Source organism: Anser cygnoides, chromosome 9, assembly GCF_040182565.1.
Source record: "Anser cygnoides isolate HZ-2024a breed goose chromosome 9, Taihu_goose_T2T_genome, whole genome shotgun sequence".
Classification (NCBI taxonomy): domain Eukaryota; kingdom Metazoa; phylum Chordata; class Aves; order Anseriformes; family Anatidae; genus Anser; species Anser cygnoides.
Window position 1 is genome coordinate 12,355,119 of NC_089881.1, and position 17,341 is coordinate 12,372,459.

General features: G+C 58.7%; 2 protein-coding genes across 2 annotated transcripts; both read left to right on the plus strand.

The window, feature by feature from the left end:
* The first annotated feature begins 7,686 nt into the window (after positions 1-7,686).
* Positions 7,687-12,986, plus strand: PTTG1IP (PTTG1 interacting protein). Its single transcript, XM_048077370.2, has 7 exons — positions 7,687-7,868; positions 8,962-9,014; positions 10,025-10,133; positions 11,751-11,853; positions 11,955-12,020; positions 12,329-12,375; positions 12,609-12,986. Exons 1-7 carry the CDS (start codon positions 7,778-7,780, stop codon positions 12,650-12,652), a joined length of 513 nt encoding a protein of 170 aa, XP_047933327.1. The 5' UTR covers positions 7,687-7,777; the 3' UTR covers positions 12,653-12,986.
* A 267-nt stretch (positions 12,987-13,253) lies between these two features.
* On the plus strand, positions 13,254-17,022 carry LOC136791486 (small ubiquitin-related modifier 3). Its single transcript, XM_067002817.1, has 4 exons — positions 13,254-13,413; positions 13,632-13,760; positions 15,517-15,588; positions 16,312-17,022. Exons 1-4 carry the CDS (start codon positions 13,393-13,395, stop codon positions 16,372-16,374), a joined length of 285 nt encoding a protein of 94 aa, XP_066858918.1. The 5' UTR covers positions 13,254-13,392; the 3' UTR covers positions 16,375-17,022.
* The last annotated feature ends 319 nt before the right edge of the window (positions 17,023-17,341 follow it).

The following is a 17,341-nucleotide window of genomic DNA, read 5'->3' on the forward strand; positions in this document are numbered from 1 at the left end:
CAGTCTGGCTCCCTGGCACGGAAGCAAGGAAAGCCTTATTGTGGCATCCCCGTCCCCGCGGCCCCAGCTCGTGGTCTGCAGGCGGGTGGGCTGCTTGGGAAGCCGTCTGCCTGCCCTCCCACCCTCCTCCAAGGTATTAAGGAGAAAGGGGAAATTTTCAGAGGGAAACAAAACGCTCGGGAAACTTCCAGGCTGGGTTTTCCTTGCAGCTTTTGCTCTGCGCTCTGGCAGTGGCCGGGCCGGCGAGGAGGACACTCTCTCACTCCTGCCCACAGGCGGTCGCCAGCATTATATTAACTCGCAGCAAGACCTGCTGGGAGGCTTGAAGAGTGACAGATTTGGCTCAAAATTAGAAAATGCCAGGCAGAGGGATGCCCCTCGGCCGCAGAACTGGGAGATGCCAGCACTGCCCAAATGTCCCCTTCCCTGCCACCGCGGAGGTAAGGGCCCATGGCTGAATGGAGCCGTGGGTGAGCAGGAGGAGGGATCCTGCTCACTGGGACAGCAAGGCCTCCAAACAGCCCAGCACCCTGGGGTCGTCCCCCCCCAGCAGCTCTCCTCTTCTGCTCCCAGGCAGCTGAGCCCATTAAAACCTGTCCATTTTAATTAACCGTGTTTTCCCAAAGAACTTCTGTGCAAACCGAGTGGTCTTCTCCCAGCCTGGCTGCTTGGTGATGCCCACAGTGCCTGGTTAGGAGCTGGTGGAGGCTCCTGCACTGCTCACCCATCCCCATCCCCATCCCCATCCCCGTCCCCATCCCCGTCCCCGTCCCTGTCCCCGTCCCCATCCCCGACCCTGCCTCACTGCTTGCACCTCTTCCCCAGCCATTCCCACCGCTCTCAGTTCCTCGTCTAAGTTCTTTGTCCTGGCACGCTGGGCTCCATACACACGCCTTTGGCCAGTGGTTCGTGACAGGTTTGGCATTGGGCAGTGGCTGGGTCACGCCATGTGTCCCCTGCAGCACTGGGAGCTGCACTCCCACTGCAAGAACCACTGGTGACACGCGCCCTCTGCGGCACCCGTCAGCAGGCATTCGGTGCCGCACCGACCCCATCTCCGAGTGCTCGTAGTCCTCCTGCAAGGCCCCCTGCTCCCGTGCCTGCCCAAAGGACGTCATTTTTAGGCAGGATCAGATTCCAGAGGGTGAAATATTTCTGATTTTGCAGTCTGGGGGGCTGGCACATCCAATGCTAGAGCTCTGGCGTACAGCAAGTGAGAGCTGCAACGGTGCAGTCACAGGGAAGAGGCTGAGCGGTGCCAGTGCCAGCTTTCCAAGGCAGGCTGCACCGCTTCTCCCAGCCCCGGCTCCTTGCACGGAGCCAAGAACCGGTGCCAGCTGTCGGGGAAAGATGGTGCGAGTGAGTCAGGGGCTGCGCGAAGCCTCCCTCTCCCCGGAGGTGCGATGTGCTGGGGCGGAGGAGGAACCCACGCTGGGCCAGCGGGGATGTGCAGAGCCTGGGAGCCACGGAGCCCCTCCAGGCGCTGGCACGGGGCCACCAGGGTGAGGAACACGAGCACCTGTGCGTGTCGGTGGGATGTCAGCAGAGCCCTGCCTTCCCATCCCGCACCCTTGAGGTATCTGCAGGAGGTGGTGACAACAATGAAAGTGTGGTGGCTTGGAGCAGGGCACCACTGAGTTACCATCAGCTGGCAGCAGAGATCCGCAGGCATGGATGTACGTGCAGCCAAAATGCCCGGGCAGGGCAGCACGGGGTAACACCACCTATTTCCAGCCGTACCCCAGGTGCAGGGCTCCCCAGAATGAATTCCTGGCTGACCAAAGATGAGAGGGATGCTGCAGCACAGCCTCACGCAAGGTGCCGTGCCTATCTTGGTGTGATATTATGCTACCGAAACGTTCAGAAGTTTGTGCTGCAGGCTGCCATGTCAGTGTTCCCGGCAGTTATCTTAACCCGAGTAAACAATATAGTGGAAAAATCACACGCTCACTAAAATACACAGAAAAGTGGTCCTGGAGACTGTTTGGAGACTTGGAGGCTGTCAACGTCTCACGTGCAACCTCAGGCGGGCGGTGCTGTCAGAGATGGTTCATCCAACGACCTTGGGTGCCTGCAGGAGGGCTTTGGCAGGAAACGGGAGGCAGGAGGGGGAGAAGGAGGGCTGAAGAAGGTGGCAAAGAGGCCAGAGCAAATGGGATGAGGGTGGGGGAAGCTCCAAAAAGACACCTGGCTGAGCAGTGACGGTGCCAGGCAGAGCCCCTGGCACGCCCCAACTCTCGTTTAAGGCTCTGCAGAGGAATGGTGATGGGGTGCCCGTATGGACACAGCCCGTGGGCTGGAGGAGAAATCCCAGCCTGCCTGAAGAGAGGAGGGAGGCATCTCCCTCGGGCTGGGCAGCCAAACCCTTCTGTCTCTCTGCTCTTGCTCAGGTCGCTGCCTTGCACACCAGTGAGCCCTGGGAAGCAGGACCGAGAGCTGTCAGGTGCTGTTAGCGGCGTGACAGCTCTTAATAAGGCCCATCTGCCTGGAAGGCACCAGATCCGGCAGGGTTTCTGCAGACCTGATGGTGAACGCCTTTGCCAAGGTTTTACACTCAGCACTAATAAACCCAACGGGGCGGCGTTTGGCACCACGAGCGGCAACTTCCCAGGCTGGGATAGCTGAGGCAGAGAAAATCCAGAACTACAGCAAAAAAGAAAAAAAAAACCCTCGCTGCAAAGCACTGAGGTGAAACAATCCCCCCCCTCTGGGACACGAGGGGGCCATACAGCTCGGGAACAGCCCACCGACCGCGACCCCCTGCTTTCGGTGTGGCTGCTCCCGCGGACACCCCGTCCTTCTGGAGGTGAGCGCACGGATCCTGCCCTTCCTCGCCACGAGCGACGAAGGTGGCTGGTGCTGCACGAGGCGATAATCGGGACGGGAAAACCACAGCCCCCAGGAGAGGGGGTTGCTGGCAGGCTGCGGGGAACGGGCACGGTGTGGCGGAATTGCACCTTGTCCAAAGGGAGCAGGTGCTGTGCAGGCACCCGGTGCTCTTCAGGCAGGACGGCACTATTTAGGAGGTGGCCAGGAGGGAACAGCTGGACCCGTAGGTGTAACATAGCAGCACAAAAAGCCCACGTGATTTAGGCAAATGCCACATTCAAGGGAGATGAAAGGCTGTAGCTGAATCGAATCACTGTGGATGAATCACGGCGCTTTAGGGAACATACTAATGGGTGTTTAAACTAATCCGTAAAGCCTGGATAAGTTCCAGCAGACGTTTGGGCATTGCAGAAGCTTCAACTCTGTCCTCCGGGCTCCGCTGTCTCTTTCTGCTGCCGTGGCCACTGGGATCGGGAGGCCCCGTGGACCCGCTGCCTCTGAAAAGCGGGGAGGAGGAAAGGGCCAGCTGCCTGGTGCACGCCGAGCTTTGCCAGGATGATCCCGCAGGTGCTTGGGCCTCTCTGAAGCAAGCAGGATTAAATCAGCCCCATGAGAAACCCCGCGGCACTGAGTGACCAGAGGAACAAGCTGCAGGGGTGCAGGGCTGGGACCTGGGCGCCTCCCAGGCACGGCCCCGTGTGCACCCATGGGTGTGGGGCTGCTCCCGCGGCGCTGCCTGGGGACACCCGCAGGAATTGGCCCCAGCTGAGTTGTTTTCAAGTCTCTTTGCAAGCCTCTCCCCACAGCACTGCCCCTTTCCACCCGTGGGCTGCCCTGCACAGGCACACTGCTGCCAGGGGCTGGGATGCCCTCCAGTGCAAGCGCCGAGCAGAATCGCCTGAAGTATGTACTTCGTGAAGTCCCTGAATCAAAATAAGGATGTGGGATTTAATCTGAAGGCTTTGAAGCAGATATTTTTGTTATACATCACCATTTGTGTCACGATGCTAAAATATTTGGAAGGGCTGTGTAAATCGCCGTTTGATCCCCTTTTTTCGGGTTGGCTCTCTCCTCCCTGTTTCATGACTGCTGCACAGAAGTGAAATGCACGTACCACTTGGGAACCTTTGTTTTTACTTTCGGCGGTCCTAAACAGCTGTGTACTTGACAGCGTTTCCAAGAGGGATGCTGTCACACGCGCTGACGCACACACAAAGTTATGCACCGACTCGGAGCCTTTGCCGCATTTCCCATTCGGGAGGCTGAAGCCCTCAGGGACAAACACCCCTCTTGCTTCGGTGGCTCCTGCCCACCCTCAGCATTCCCCCTGGCGGATTTTAAAGCCTAACTTGGGTTGAGGATTTTTGGGGGTATTCGGGACTGCATCCCCACGGGTTGGCTTCGAGGGCTGCTTTTAGCACCAGGGGAGCAGCGCTGCAAAGCTGCAGAGGGAGTTCCCCGCAAACAGGTGGGAATGGAAGGCTTGCACTAAGCCTCGCAGGGCTGCATTCAGCCTTGATTCACCCAAAATGTCCCAGGGAGAAGCCTGTGGACATTGCAATGTCTTGGGAAGAGCCCAGCATCCCTGAGGAGCTCTGGAAACATCTTGGCTTTCTTTTTCTTTGTGGCCGAGCAGCTTCGGGGGGCACCTCCTGCGGGGTCACTGGCGGCCAGGACCGGGGCAGCTCCAATACTGGCAGAGGGTTTTTAAAGCTGCATAAAGAAAACATTTCTATTTAAAAAACCTTCTGGGTTGAGGATGTCAAGCCACAACCACAGCCAGCCAACTCGTCTCGGGTTCGGCTTAGAAATCTCTGCCGTTGGGCCGCCGGGGCCGTGGAGCAGCCACCGGGAGACAAGAAACATTTGCCATATGTTGAGGGATTACTGTATAAAAACGAGATGCTTGGCCGGGCTCCAAGGTAAAAGGTTTCCAAATAGAGTCTGAATCCTGGACGGAAAAGTCCCAACTAAATATAGCCATGGCAGTCTCGGAGCTGACTTTCTTCTCTCGAGTTCACTTAAAATAGCCCGAGCAGCGGGGGCTGCCTGCAGGTAGCAGCGTGTTTGCAAACAGGGGCCTGACCCTGCCGAGCTGCTGGTGCTCAGGGACACCAGGATGGGGAATTGGCACTTGGGGGCTTGAAAAGGTGAAGCTTTTCTGCCAGGTTTCGGCATAGCTTGCCGTGGCCCGGGGTTGCTGAGAGCTGGGGTTAGAAATGAGGGCACGGAGGCTGGGAAAAGCCCTGCTGGGAGATGGAGCTTCCACGCAGAAAGGGCAATTTGGGATTTTCTGGGCTGCCAGTCCTGGTCACACGTTTCTGAGCTGCGGGCTGCTGCCCTCAGCCTGAGACCCAGGAGCTAAAACCAAATCCCGGCCCCGGGATGGATGCCACAAAATGCGTGGGGACGCAGAGGCCGGTGTGGTGCCTTGCACAGAGCAGCAGCAGCAAACCCAGCCCTCAGCACTGCTCCACGCTCAGGAAGTGAAATAATTCTGCAAAAGCCCCTAGAAAAAGAAACAAAGCATAAATATCCGGGAGAGGAAAGCATCTGTCAGCTGCACGCCTCGTGCTGAGGACGGCACGCGGGGAGGACGCTGTCAGGACGCGCTCGGGATAAAGCCGAGGGAACTCATCGTGGGAGACGTGCACAGGGTGGTGCCGGCCACTCGTGCCGGGGGCAGGAGGGTGCTAAAGCTGCCTTAAATGGCAGGGGGAACTCCCAGCAAAGAGGAAGTGGTGTCAAAACCCAAGGTGTAGTCAATAAACTCCAAAAGGAGGTGAGACAAGCTCCCCACGTTGGCTTGTGGAGGACCCACAGAGGCTGTCTAACACTTCCGCGACACGGGCAGTATTTTATTTGTAAGGCCTCACTGTTCCTATCACAGATGCTAGAAGTTTAATTTAAACTGAAGCCCGAGACAGTCGGCCCTACAGAACGCGGGGCATCTGAGACTGGGCATCATCGCAAAAACGCAAGTTGTCTGAAAGAAGGAAAACTTTTAGCTCCGGTGTCCAAACAGTGGAAAGCGTGGTTGTAAATCCTTCAAGAGAGGCGGGAGAGCAGCCCGAGGTGTGAAAGCCTCGACAGAACGGGAGCTGCCAGGAGGGAAAGTCTGGATCTGCAAAATTAACGCTCCCAAACAACCGCCCTGGGGAGGTCGGGGACACAGGGGAGGCACGGCTGGGAATAGCAAATACCAGCGGAGTTATACCTTACATAGATAAAACTGCTGCTGGAATGGGCTTTCTGAGAGCCCGGAGAAAAGCTTTTGTTTAATTTATGGGGCTCGGGCTATATTTAGCCTGTGGATCCTTGGGGTTTTATCTCGTATTGTTGCTCCCAGCGAGCAGCTGCAATGCCTTAGTGGTTTGCTGTTTTTTTGGTTTTTGTCTTTTTGGACTTTTTGCAGGCGTGGGAGCTGGCCCTGCTGGCCCCCAGGGCACAAGGGCAGCCCCAGAGCCACCCCCACACCCCCACACCCCGCTTTCCGAGCCTGACCGGGGCTCTTTCACCCTTTGGGATGGTCTTCAAAAAACTTTGAAGAAAAACAAACAAACATACAAACTTTGAAGAAAGACAAGAAAAAGCAGCTGTTTCCAACCTACAGACATTTTTATTTTTTCTTTTTCTCCCTACAGAGGGAATCTTTTTGGGGTGAGTCCCCGCTGACATAAAAAACCTCCGGGTTTCGCAGCGAAACCCTGCCAATCTCCCTCTTCCATCCGTGGCTGGCATGCCGAGCTAATTTTATCCTCCCTGGCCCCCCCATCTCCTGGAGATTGTCCTGTTGCAGCCAGCGAGTGCTAGAAAATAGCACATCGCCCACTCACGCAGCCTCCCTCTTCAAGGAAAATATTTATATTATGCCAAAGAGAGGGTTTCCATGGCAGTGATGACTTTAGCACTGTTGCCTTGGAAACCACTTGAGGCCATCTCGAGCGGGTTGAAAATACCCTTCGCAGACAAATAAGGCTCACGCACGGCCTGGCCCCTCGCGGTGGCTTCTCCGTGCCCCCCGGCCCCCTGCCTACTGCTGCTGCACGGGCATGGGGCTCCCGCGCCCACGCTCCCCGCGTGTCCCCACCGAGTCCCTGCCGGTGCTGCGGGACGCTGGACGGCCACCACGTCATCTGGTGGGCGAGGAGAAGAGGCCAGCCAAGCGAGGAGCTTGGCAAACCCTAAAGCCAGCTCGAACCCAGAGCTGGCTCGGGCTGCGCGGCATTGCTCTGGAAGGGAAAAAGCTGGGAAGCGCATCAGGGCACGTCCCCAGCACCATGCCCGCGATGCCTGCAGCACCTCTGGTCCCGGCCGAGGCCCCTGGGGCTGCTCGGGTGACCCTGCCTGCTGCTGTCCTGCCCCGAGCACCAGCTCTCGGTGGGGCACCCAGGTCCCGACTCCCTGCTGCGTGCGCGGGGCCGCCCGTTTCTCCAGGGGAGCTGCCAAAATCTCCTGCCTACCCACCTCCCGAGTGCTTTGGCTGACCCAACACTGTCGTGCCTTTGCTGTCCGAGCCTGCGGGGGGACTGTCACCATCTTGCAGCCCGTCCAGCTCCCAAGGGAGCGCGGAGCCTTCGGAGAGGGCAGACGACGAGCGCCACGGTGCAGGCAGCGATGCCGGGCGTTCAAGCTACAGCCTTGGGTGTGGGTTTTTTTTTTTTGGTTTTTGTTTTGTTTTCCCTCTGTTGTCCTCTGGGCAATCAATAAAGGCACCTGAGGAAGCCGCTGCCGCCCCAAATGCCCGGCCAGCACCGCCGAGGGAACCCACCCGGGGGGACGCGCCCCGGCCGCCGCCGCCGCTCCCTGGGGCCGGGCAGCGAGGGGCCGCCCCCGGCCTGCCCCCGCCCCGCTGCCGGCCCTACAAAGGCGGCGGTCCCAGGCCCTTTCCTCCTCCTCCTCCTTCTCTTCCTCTTCCCCCGGCCCCCGTCCCGCTGCCGGTGCCGCCATGGCCCCGCTCCGGGCGCTCCGGTTCTGCGCCGCCCTGGCCCTGGCGCTGCTCCCCGCGGCCGCGCGGGGCGAGGAGGAGGCGGCGGGAGGTGAGCGGGGTCCCGCGGGGCCGTGGGGGGGGTCCCACGCGTGTCCGTCCCGGTGCCGGCCTCGCCCGGCCCGGCCCCCCCCCCCCCCCGTGCTCCCGCAGCGGTGGGAGCCGCAGCCCGTGCGGGGGAGCTGCGGGGGTCCCGCGGGACCGTCCCCGTCCCTTGGGGGCTGCAGCCGCGGTGGTGGCGAAGGGCACGGCCAAGTCCGGGGGTTTGGATCCTGGGCTGCCCCCCCCGGGGCTGTAAGAGCGGGGTTCAGGGGTAGCAGCGCTGGGGGGTCCTGGGAGGGTGGCGTTAATGGAGATGCAATGGAAGCGAAGGCACTCCTCTCGCTTCCCGACCGCGTCCCGCGGTGCGAGAGGGCTGTTCGGAAACTCTCCGCAAACAACAAGTCGGAGGTGGCCCAGCCACGGCTGGAGGAACGGGTGCGATGTGCTGCCCCAGCCCGTCTCGGGTCCGGCGCAGGGCCTGCAATCTCGGCCTCTCCGTGGCGCGCAAGCCTCCTTATCTGAGGAGGCGCGTTAATAAATTGCCCGGTTGTTTGGAGGGCTCCGTGCGGAGCATGTGACGGGCGGCGGGTCACAGCTGGGGCTTCCTTCCAGCTGGGAAGGGAAAACACAGCCCTGCTCTGCCGCTCGCCTGCGTGGAGCCAGAGCTCCCCGGGGGCTCAGCACGGGGACCTGCAGCGGCCCCGGGTCGGGGGGGTGCTGGGGGTGCTGTGCCTTGGCTGGCAGCGGGCGGGATGCTCCCACATGCTGTCCCTGCCTGCTGGGTGGCCGTGCGAGGGGGCTCGGGTCCGTGACCTGCACCCCAGCGGCCTCATGCCTCTCCCCTGTGTCTGTGCTTTCAAGCTGCTGCTCTGCGGGGGCTCGGACAGGTGTGTGGTGTCGTAAGTGGGGACACTGAGGGTGTCAGACACTGAGGATGTCACGTCCTTTTGAGTCTGGTGGCTGGCAGCTCTGACAGGAGCGTTAAAATGCGCTGTGGCCGGTGCCATGGGGCTTAGCTCCCTGCAGAGCCAGGGATGGGAGCAGGCTCTGGGGTGCGCTGAGAAGCTCCTCATGGTCCTGAGGTGTCCTTTCCCTTCCTGCAGATTGCCACCAGTACACAAACAGGAGCTGTGAGGAGTGCCTGAAGAACGTCACCGTAAGTAGCAGAAGTAAAACCCCAATTTCTCCCAAAAGTGCAAGCGCAGCACACGTTTCGGGTGGCTCGGAGGAGCCCCTTCCCCCTCGGGGTGGAGGGACTCCGTCGTCCCTGCCTGTTGCAGTGAAGACAAATGCCCCTCGGTGCTCTGGGGCGAGGCCACTAGGAACTGCTAGCTTCCTTGTCTGCTTCTTGAGTCATCAGCTGAACTGCTGAGCTCCTCCTAGGAATGTGGGACGCTGCGTGCGGGCAGGTGTGTCTCCTGAGCGCAGGAGGACCCTGCTGCCTGCTGGGCTGCTCTCCAGCTGGGCTGTGCTCGCTGATGGAGCGGCTTGCACCCAGCTCCGTCAGTTGCCTCGCGTGGAGCAGGAAGTCAGGCTCTTCCTAGAGTCTCTTCCCACTGAGGCTTTCCTGTAAACAGTTGGTTTCCCTTTGGCTTTCCTCACGTGGCCGTACGTAGCCCCCGTCCCGGGCACGTGGTGGGGTTGGATGGGCCAGCAGGCTGTGGGGACAGTGGCACTGGGTGGACAAGGGCTGCGTGCCTGTCCTGCGGACCTCATCTGCTGCTCATCTTTGGTATCAGCAGGCTTGGACTCAGGGCAGAGCTTGCAGCGAAGTCTGGGGGCTGTGGGCAGCGGAGTGGCTGGGGCTGGCTGGGGAGGGCAAGTGAGGGCACACGGACATCTGTTCCAGCAGTTCTGCATCAAGTGCCTTGTTTCAAAGGCTGTGCTGTCCCCAAAAAACTGTGCAGAACTTAATGATTATTGCTTTCCTGCAAGCCAGGAGAAATGTTCTCAGCATCTTAACTTGCTCTGGAACTCCATGCCCCCTGCAGCTGCCTCTCCTGGCGCAAGGACCTGCTGCGAGCTGCGCTGGCCCCGCAGAACACCTGATGTTTGCTGGGCTGGGCAGCCCCGGCACTGAGGAGCCAGCGGTGGCTAGCAAACTGGAGCCTGGCTACCTGGCAGTGCTGCTGCCCAACGGTGACACCGTGCTGTTGTGTGTTGCAGTGCCTGTGGTGCGTCAGCAGCAAGCGGTGCGTGCCGTACCCTGTGCGGCGGATCCTGCCACCGGCCGACCTGTGCGAGCTCCGCTCTGCGCGCTGGGGAGTCTGCTGGGGTGAGTGCCTGGGGCTCGAGCAGCGCCGGGCCTCAGCAGTCAGCGCTGAGCAGCCCAGGCAGGGCTGCTGCTGCTGGTGTGGCAGTGACCCACCGAAGTCACTGGGGGCTCCTCGGGCATCGGGTGAGGAAGGTGAGTGGGAGCAGTGCCCCGTTTTCCGGCAGGAGCAACCCCTGCACTGCTCCCGGTGTGGTCCTCGGGCTTCAGGACGTGGTGAGGACCAAGGGCACTCCGTGGGCAGCGGCCCCGCAGTGCACAGTGCGCACACCCGCGTCTGAGCTCTGCACCAGCTGCTCTGCCCTGAGCCCGGCACGTGGCTCCCTGCGCTGCTTCTGTCCCTCGGTGCTGTGCCTGCTGGCCCCGGCAGGCTCTCAGGTCCGTGGGGACTACAGGAAGCACAGTGAGGTGGCTTCTCCTCGAGTTCACCCACCTGAGAAAGTATTCTCTTCCAAAACTAGCACCACATGAACCACCTGGAGCCGAGTCATCTCCAGGGGCTTTTCTGGCTGGAGGTTAATTGCCAGTGTTTCCTGCTTGGTGGCTCTCTGGAAAAAAGACTTGTTCAGACCAAGGTTGTGTGCTTGTGCTGGGACAAGCGCCATGTGTTGGGTGGAGAAGCACTAGGGAAACAAGATGTGGCTTGGTTTCTGTCACCTGTCCCTGTGATGCACGTGAAGTTGAATTGTGGTCACAGTGAGCTATTGTTCCGGAGGCTGGATTCTTCACCTGCAGAGGGAAAACTGCTCCCACACCTCAAGAAGAGAGAATCTCCTCTTTGTGAACATCAGTTTTTGAGACTTGTGTAAGACCTTGAAATACGAGTTGTATGCGAGTAGCCTCAATAAAAGGCCTTATTGTGGAAGAACACATTCCTTAGCTTGCAGAACTAGCTTTAGAGAAGATTAGTCCTGCAGGAGATTAGCTCTTAAATGTGCCTGCATTTATGGTGTGCGACTCCAGCCTTTGTTATCAGGCAGAGGAGTGAGCAGGGCAGGGGTGACACGAAGGCTGGGCTCACCCCACAGAGCCACGTGTTTCAGAGGTGCTGCTGCAGACCTGTGCTGGTGGAGAAACCTCCCTTCTGGGATGAGCAGTCTGGTTAGCTTTGTCTTGCCTGCCACTGCTGATTTCCAATATTCGGCTTTTGGTTTTGCTGCAGAGCAGCTGGCCAGATGAAAACTTCACCTTGCACATCAGGAAGGCAATGCTGTCGAGTCAGATCTCAAACACTGGCTTTTTCAAAGCCCTACCTGGACATCAGTCTGTGGACCTGCCCATTCCCGGGTGACCGGTGAGGGACAACTCGGGATGTGGGGACAGAGGCGATGCTCTGCAAGCTGCTGGCTGGCTGCCACCTGCTCTCCCAGATCCCTGGTGAAATGCCCCACGTGGGCATGCGATGTGGGGCTGGCTGCCTGAGCCACACCAAGAAGGAAGCCCAAAGCGCTTTGGGTCTGGGATGTGGTAGTGCACCTAGAAGTAACGCCTGTCTTGCTTTCCCCCAGGCACTCCTGCATGCCTCAAGTCTGGTAACTGGAGCTCCTGCGTGGCTGTAAACACCGCGACTTCTGGCAGCTGTGTATTTGTGTGCTAAGTGTCTTTTCTTGCATCCTGCAGTGAACTTTGAAGCCCTGATTATTGCAATGTCTGTGGTGGGAGGAATGATCCTTATCATGCTGGGTGTCTGCTGCTGCTGCTGTTGCAAGAAAAAGAGCAAAAAGCAAGTATCAGAGGGGGAGTAAGGGGGCTGCTCCCAGTTTTCCTGAAGAGCAGCTGAGGTGCAGCCGTGGGCTGTTGCTGATGGGCTGTTCTGTCTGCCAGGCCGGACAAGGAGGACGAGCGAGCAGCCCGGGAGCGGGAGCGGAGGCGGGTACGCCAGGAGGAGAGGTGAGACCACGCTGCTGCACCGAGTGCCGCGCTGTGCCGTGCAGCGTGCTTGGTGTGGGGTGTGCACCATGAGCAGGGCCCCTGCTGGGACCTGGGGGTGCACCATCGTGGTGGTGGCGTGCATCCACCCGAAAATCCCAGAGGCCTGCTCATGTCTGCAGGGGGGAGGCTGCGAGCCTGTGGCACTGGCCCTGGGCGAAGCTGTGATTCTGGAGCTCCCCAGCCTGGGAGGGAGGCAGGAGCTGCAGCTCCTCCTGCTCGGCTTTGTTGTGCTGCTTGCTGACTCGTGGCTCCTTTCCTGTCCGCAGGAGAGCAGAGATGAAATCGCGGCACGATGAAATCCGAAGGAAATACGGTACGGTGGCTCGTGCTGGTGTTTTCCGCTAAGCTCTAGATCCAGTAACCGCGTCCCGCGATGGGAGGGCGATGGAGCCCGTCTGCCAGGAGGACACCGGGACCGGCAGCCCCAGGGGAGCAGGCTGGGGGCGTGCGAGTGACAAAGAGCTGTCCCCGGGAGCTCTGGGTGGCGGTGGCTGGGGGGAGAGCTGCTGCTGGGGGGGGGTCTCACCGGTCTCCCTTCTCTCCTAGGCCTGTTCAAAGAAGAGAACCCCTACGCCAAATTTGACAATTAGCCTCTCCAGCGCCGCGGGGACTCGGATACCGCCCGCCAGGAGGAGAGCGCCGCGGCGCCGGTCCCGGTGCTGGCTGACACCGCGCCCTCGGCTCCGCTCTGCGCTGCGGCGGCGGCCCCGCGCTGCCTGCCCGCGGAGGGGGGCGAAGCATCCCGGTGCGCCTGCCCGGCCCCCGCCGCGTCCCCGGGGGCTGGGGCTGAGGCGGGCCGGGGCCGGTGCCCCCCCCCCCCCCCCCCCCCCCCCCCCAGCTGTGCCTTTCTGGGCCTCTCCCGGCAGCGCCGGGGGGGGCGGCTGCGAGCCGCAGCAGCGCATTAAACCCGCCCTGCTCACCTGCCACGCGCCGCCTGCCTCCTGCGAGCCCGCCCGGGGGGCGCGGGGCGGGGCGGGGCCGAGACTGGGGGGCGGGGCTTGGGGCGAGGCCACGCCCCCCGCGGCGCTGGCCACGCCCCCCCGGTGACGCACTTTCCAGAGCCGCCATAGCCCCGCCGCCTTCCTTCCTTCCTCCGCCGTGCGCGCCCCCGCGTGGCCCTGCGCGCGCGCGCGCGAGGCGCCTCCCACGTGACGCGGCCGGGCGGCCAATGGCGCGGCGGGGGGGAGGGGCGGGGCCAGGCGCGCGCGCGCGCTCTCGCGGGCGGTTGGCGGCGGCGGCGGGAGCCGAGCGCGGGCCGCTCCCCTCAGCGCGTGCCCGCCCCCTCCCCCCCTTCCCGTCCCCGTCCCCCCCCCCCCCCGTCCCCGCCGCCATGTCGGAGGAGAAGCCCAAGGTGAGGCGCGGCCCGGCCCGGCCCGCGGCTGAGGCCTCTCCGCCGGGCACCGGGGGCCGGGCCCGCTCGGCGGGAGCTGCTGCTCCGCCCCGCCCCGCCCCGCACGGCCCCGGGGGGCTGGAGGGGGGGGGTGTTGGGGGGGGGGGGGGGAACCGGCCCCGGGCCCCGCGCCCCGCGCTGTCCCCGCGCTGTCCGTTCACGCCGTCGTCTCCCCGCAGGAAGGGGTGAAAACAGAGAACGACCACATCAACCTGAAGGTGGCCGGGCAGGACGGCTCCGTGGTGCAGTTCAAGATCAAGAGGCACACGCCGCTCAGCAAGCTGATGAAGGCGTACTGCGAGAGGCAGGTACGGGCGGCGGCCCCCCCGCCCCCCGCCGAGCTGGGGGTCCCCGCGCTGCCCCCCGCCGGGAGGGGGCCCCGGGCCCTGCACGGTTTCGCCCCGGGGGGTTCCGAGCGGCAGCACGGCCCGGGGAGCGGGCCGGCTCGTGGCGGGGTGTAGGGCGAGGGGGTGGGATGCTGAGGCTGGGCTTGTGAGTGCTTAGTGAATGAGAAGTGCCTCTTCCTCACCCCGTGCTCCTGCATCTCTAAAAATCCCCCGTGACACCGTTACCAACACCGCTTCGGTTCCCATCCTGGCTCAGATGCTAGTTCAGCCTCAGTTTGTAGCCAGGCAACCCTCGCTTTTATCACATGTAAGATTTGGATCATGCAGGGCGTGCTTTCCGTTTGGAAGAGTGCACGAAAACAGGTTGTCCCATGCCACCACTTCTTTTGCGATCTTTTTTTTCCTCCTCCTCTTCTCACACGTCCCTTTTGCTGCCTGCTGCGTGGCTTTGACTGGGATGTTCTGCAGGTGGCTGCAGGCTGCTCTGTGCAGGAGGCTGTGCAGGAGGCTGTCTGTCCCTCGGGGCTGTCGGTAGCTCACTGGGAGAGTGCTTTATGCAGGCTCTGAGCGTGTGTGCTCCTGCACCATCACAGGTGGTGCAGGGAACAGAGAGAAGGGGTGCAAATGGCTTTCAGAAGCGGAGTGAGTTTCAGTTTGCAGGCATCTCTCCTTTCCTGTCACACGCGATGTTCTTTCTTTGATTCCTCGAGGCTTACATTGCACCCTGTCCTGTGCCTGATGCAGCGTATGTCTTCTCAGGCTGGGAATGACCTAAATGCAAGGGGTCCTCAGAGATGCATGGAGAGCTTTTGTGCTTGTGTGGCTGTAGGTAAGGACTGGGAGGTTGGACAGCAGAGGGGTTTTCAAGAGTTTTAGAGGGCAAAGCAAAGCCCTAGCTCACTGAGGCAGGGAATGAAGGCTGCATCACGCGATTAGAAACTGAATTCAGTTGTGAACTCAGCTTAGGCTTTAAAAGCCAGACTTACTAACTGTAAAAGTCTCGAGTGAAGAACCCTAGCATGTTTCTAACAAAGCATACGAGTAAAAATCTGCGTGGTGGTCTGTGAGTTCTTTTTTCCTTAAATGCTTCACGGTTCCTCTTTTCGATAAGGACTAGAACTGGGAGCGAATGCCTGGCATGAGTCAAAAACTTGTCTTAAGTATGGGCAGTTGGTGCTGGCAAGCAATTGCACCAAGAGGTAGCCTTTCTAGGTTTTTTGGAAGTGTTTTCTTTTGAGTGAACTGCAAATACTCTTACTTCCCTGCATGAAAAACAATTGGCGTTCCTCTCTGCCATGTCCTACAAGGCTATCTAGAACTGTTCGCTGGTTGATCTCTTTTCAAATTTAACATCACCTCTGGATGATACTTCTTTTCTTGGCTTTCTGCTTTATTCTTTAAGCCCTTCTTGAAGTTAAACGTTACTTTCTTGTTCTCCGTTGCCTTCCGGTGTTTGTTCCTTGCAGAGCAGGATTGCAGGCTGGGTCAGAACCGGGTGCCAGACCAGCACCTATGGCTCCGTATCGAGTCCTCACTGTGACAGCGGCTGCCCGACAGTTCTGCTTCCTCAGTTCATGCAGCACAATAGATGCATTGTTTCCTATTCATTTCAGCCTTACCTTTGTTAATATCTCTTCTGATAGTAAATCACTAAATGCTTTATTTGGATTCAAAAGCCGAAGTGAGGTTTCTCACACTAACTACTCTGAACTTGCAGGGTTTGTCAATGAGGCAGATTAGATTCAGATTTGACGGACAACCGATCAATGAAGCAGACACACCTGCACAGGTACGAAAAACACTTGTACTGCAAATTGCTGTAAAATACTTTGTTGGCTGCATGCAGGTCAAAGGGTTTTGGAATCAGGATGATTCTCAAATAATTCAAGTTCAGCTCATTCAGAACAGTTTTTCTAGAGTGAGATTCCTGTCCCTTTGAGTTCTGTCACCGATGGGTGTTGGGGCAGAAGATGTCTGAGCGCTGGTGCTGAGCAAGCTGGCGCCGAGTGCTGCTGTGGGCAGCAACCCAGGAAGGTGCTGGAGTTTGCAGCTCTGTCCCGCTTCTGCTTTGGCCTGAGGAGAGCCAGGACTGAAGCTAAATGCCACGCTGCTGTCAGCTCCGGTAACGCTGAGAATTTGGGGAGCTTCTTGTATCGAGAAAGCCTGAGGTGAGGAATAGAAGAAACGCTTGGCTGAGGTTATTTCTTGCAGAAGACAGTAAATGTCTGAGCATGGCCTGAGAGACAGGTGTGGCTCCAGAGCCTGTTCTGGCATTGGCGGCTAGAGGTGGCGGAGGTTCCTGAAGCAGGCTCTGCCTGCAGCTGTCTGAGACACGTTGGGCAGTCCTGCGGGGGCGACGCTGCCTGGAGAGACTGCTGGAAGGAGTTCGACATAGTGTTAAGGTTGCACCTTAAACGCTCAATTCTTGGTACTGGTCGGGGTAGAGATCTGAGTGCTTTTGTACCTGTGTGGTTGTGAATTTCAAATCCTGTGTTTTCTGGTTAATTAACAGCTGGAGATGGAAGATGAAGACACTATCGATGTGTTCCAACAGCAGACAGGTGGAGAGTGTTAAGACGTGCCATCCTTTTGAGAAGAGGAGTTTAAGGATCCTCATCGCACCTCACTCTCATCTGGTTTTGGATTTGCTATTAAATAGTAAACAAATGAACATGCCAATCACACAGGATTCTTCTAAACTTTAGAGGACATTTACCAAAATTGCTTGTTGTCTTTGACGTACTGCGTGTGCAAGTCAAAACAGTATCTGCAGGGATTAATCTATATCTTCAATTGGGCCAATTTGATTTAAGTTCTTATTAAGTAATATACGTTGTCTATCTGCTGTTAACTTTTTTTTTTCTTTAAACCTGTGGCCTAAATATTCATCCATGTTTTAGGACATGGACTGTTCATTCCTGGCTGTTGTCGGTCTTGCCCCTCTGTTTAATTCTAATCTTGTAAATAATTCAGTATATTTTCTTGCTAATCAAGAGCTTAAAAGTTTCCTTTTATAATATGCCTAAGAGAAGGAAAAAGAGATGCTGATTTAAAGTTTTTAGTGTGTTGCAAACAGTTACTTCAGAGATGTTAAGCCTATGACACGAGGTCTGTACGTGCAGATCCGATGCTTAGTATAGAGTCAGTTTGAAATATTCCAGATTTACATGTGCGTTGCCATGATTTGATAAAAGTCGCCTGAAATATACTTTTTTTTAATGCAGTCATGAGAATCGTCATGAATTATTGTCAGAAATGGAGTTATCAGAGTAGCAGGTCCCAAACTAATGCTCGTGACAGAGCTGCGAGGTGTTTTGTTGTGCAGGTTTATGAAGAGAAGCCTCTCACTGCAACCTCGTCCGTCTGCTAAACAACCGACAGAATTCGTAACCTCTCTTCTGCTCCTGTTGGTACATCTCTGGAACCTGTGTCGTTGTGTCTCAGTGGGTACTGGAGAGACCTGGGCTCGGGGCTCTCTCTAACGCTGGTTTTTGGTAGAGAAACTTGGTCTGTAAGTGGGGAGGGAAGCCTCCAATGCCACG

Excerpts from the sequence above, each read along its gene's own strand:
- LOC136791486 (XM_067002817.1), top strand. The coding sequence starts at position 13,393 with ATGTCGGAGGAGAAGCCCAAG. Across the intron at positions 13,761-15,516 it reads AGGCGTACTGCGAGAGGCAG|GGTTTGTCAATGAGGCAGAT; the intron begins GTACGGGCGGCG and ends CTGAACTTGCAG. Across the intron at positions 15,589-16,311 it reads AAGCAGACACACCTGCACAG|CTGGAGATGGAAGATGAAGA; the intron begins GTACGAAAAACA and ends GTTAATTAACAG.
- PTTG1IP (XM_048077370.2), top strand. The coding sequence starts at position 7,778 with ATGGCCCCGCTCCGGGCGCTCCGGTTCTGCGCCGCCCTGGCCCTGGCG. Across the intron at positions 11,854-11,954 it reads TGCAAGAAAAAGAGCAAAAA|GCCGGACAAGGAGGACGAGC; the intron begins GCAAGTATCAGA and ends TCTGTCTGCCAG. Across the intron at positions 12,376-12,608 it reads TGAAATCCGAAGGAAATACG|GCCTGTTCAAAGAAGAGAAC; the intron begins GTACGGTGGCTC and ends CTTCTCTCCTAG.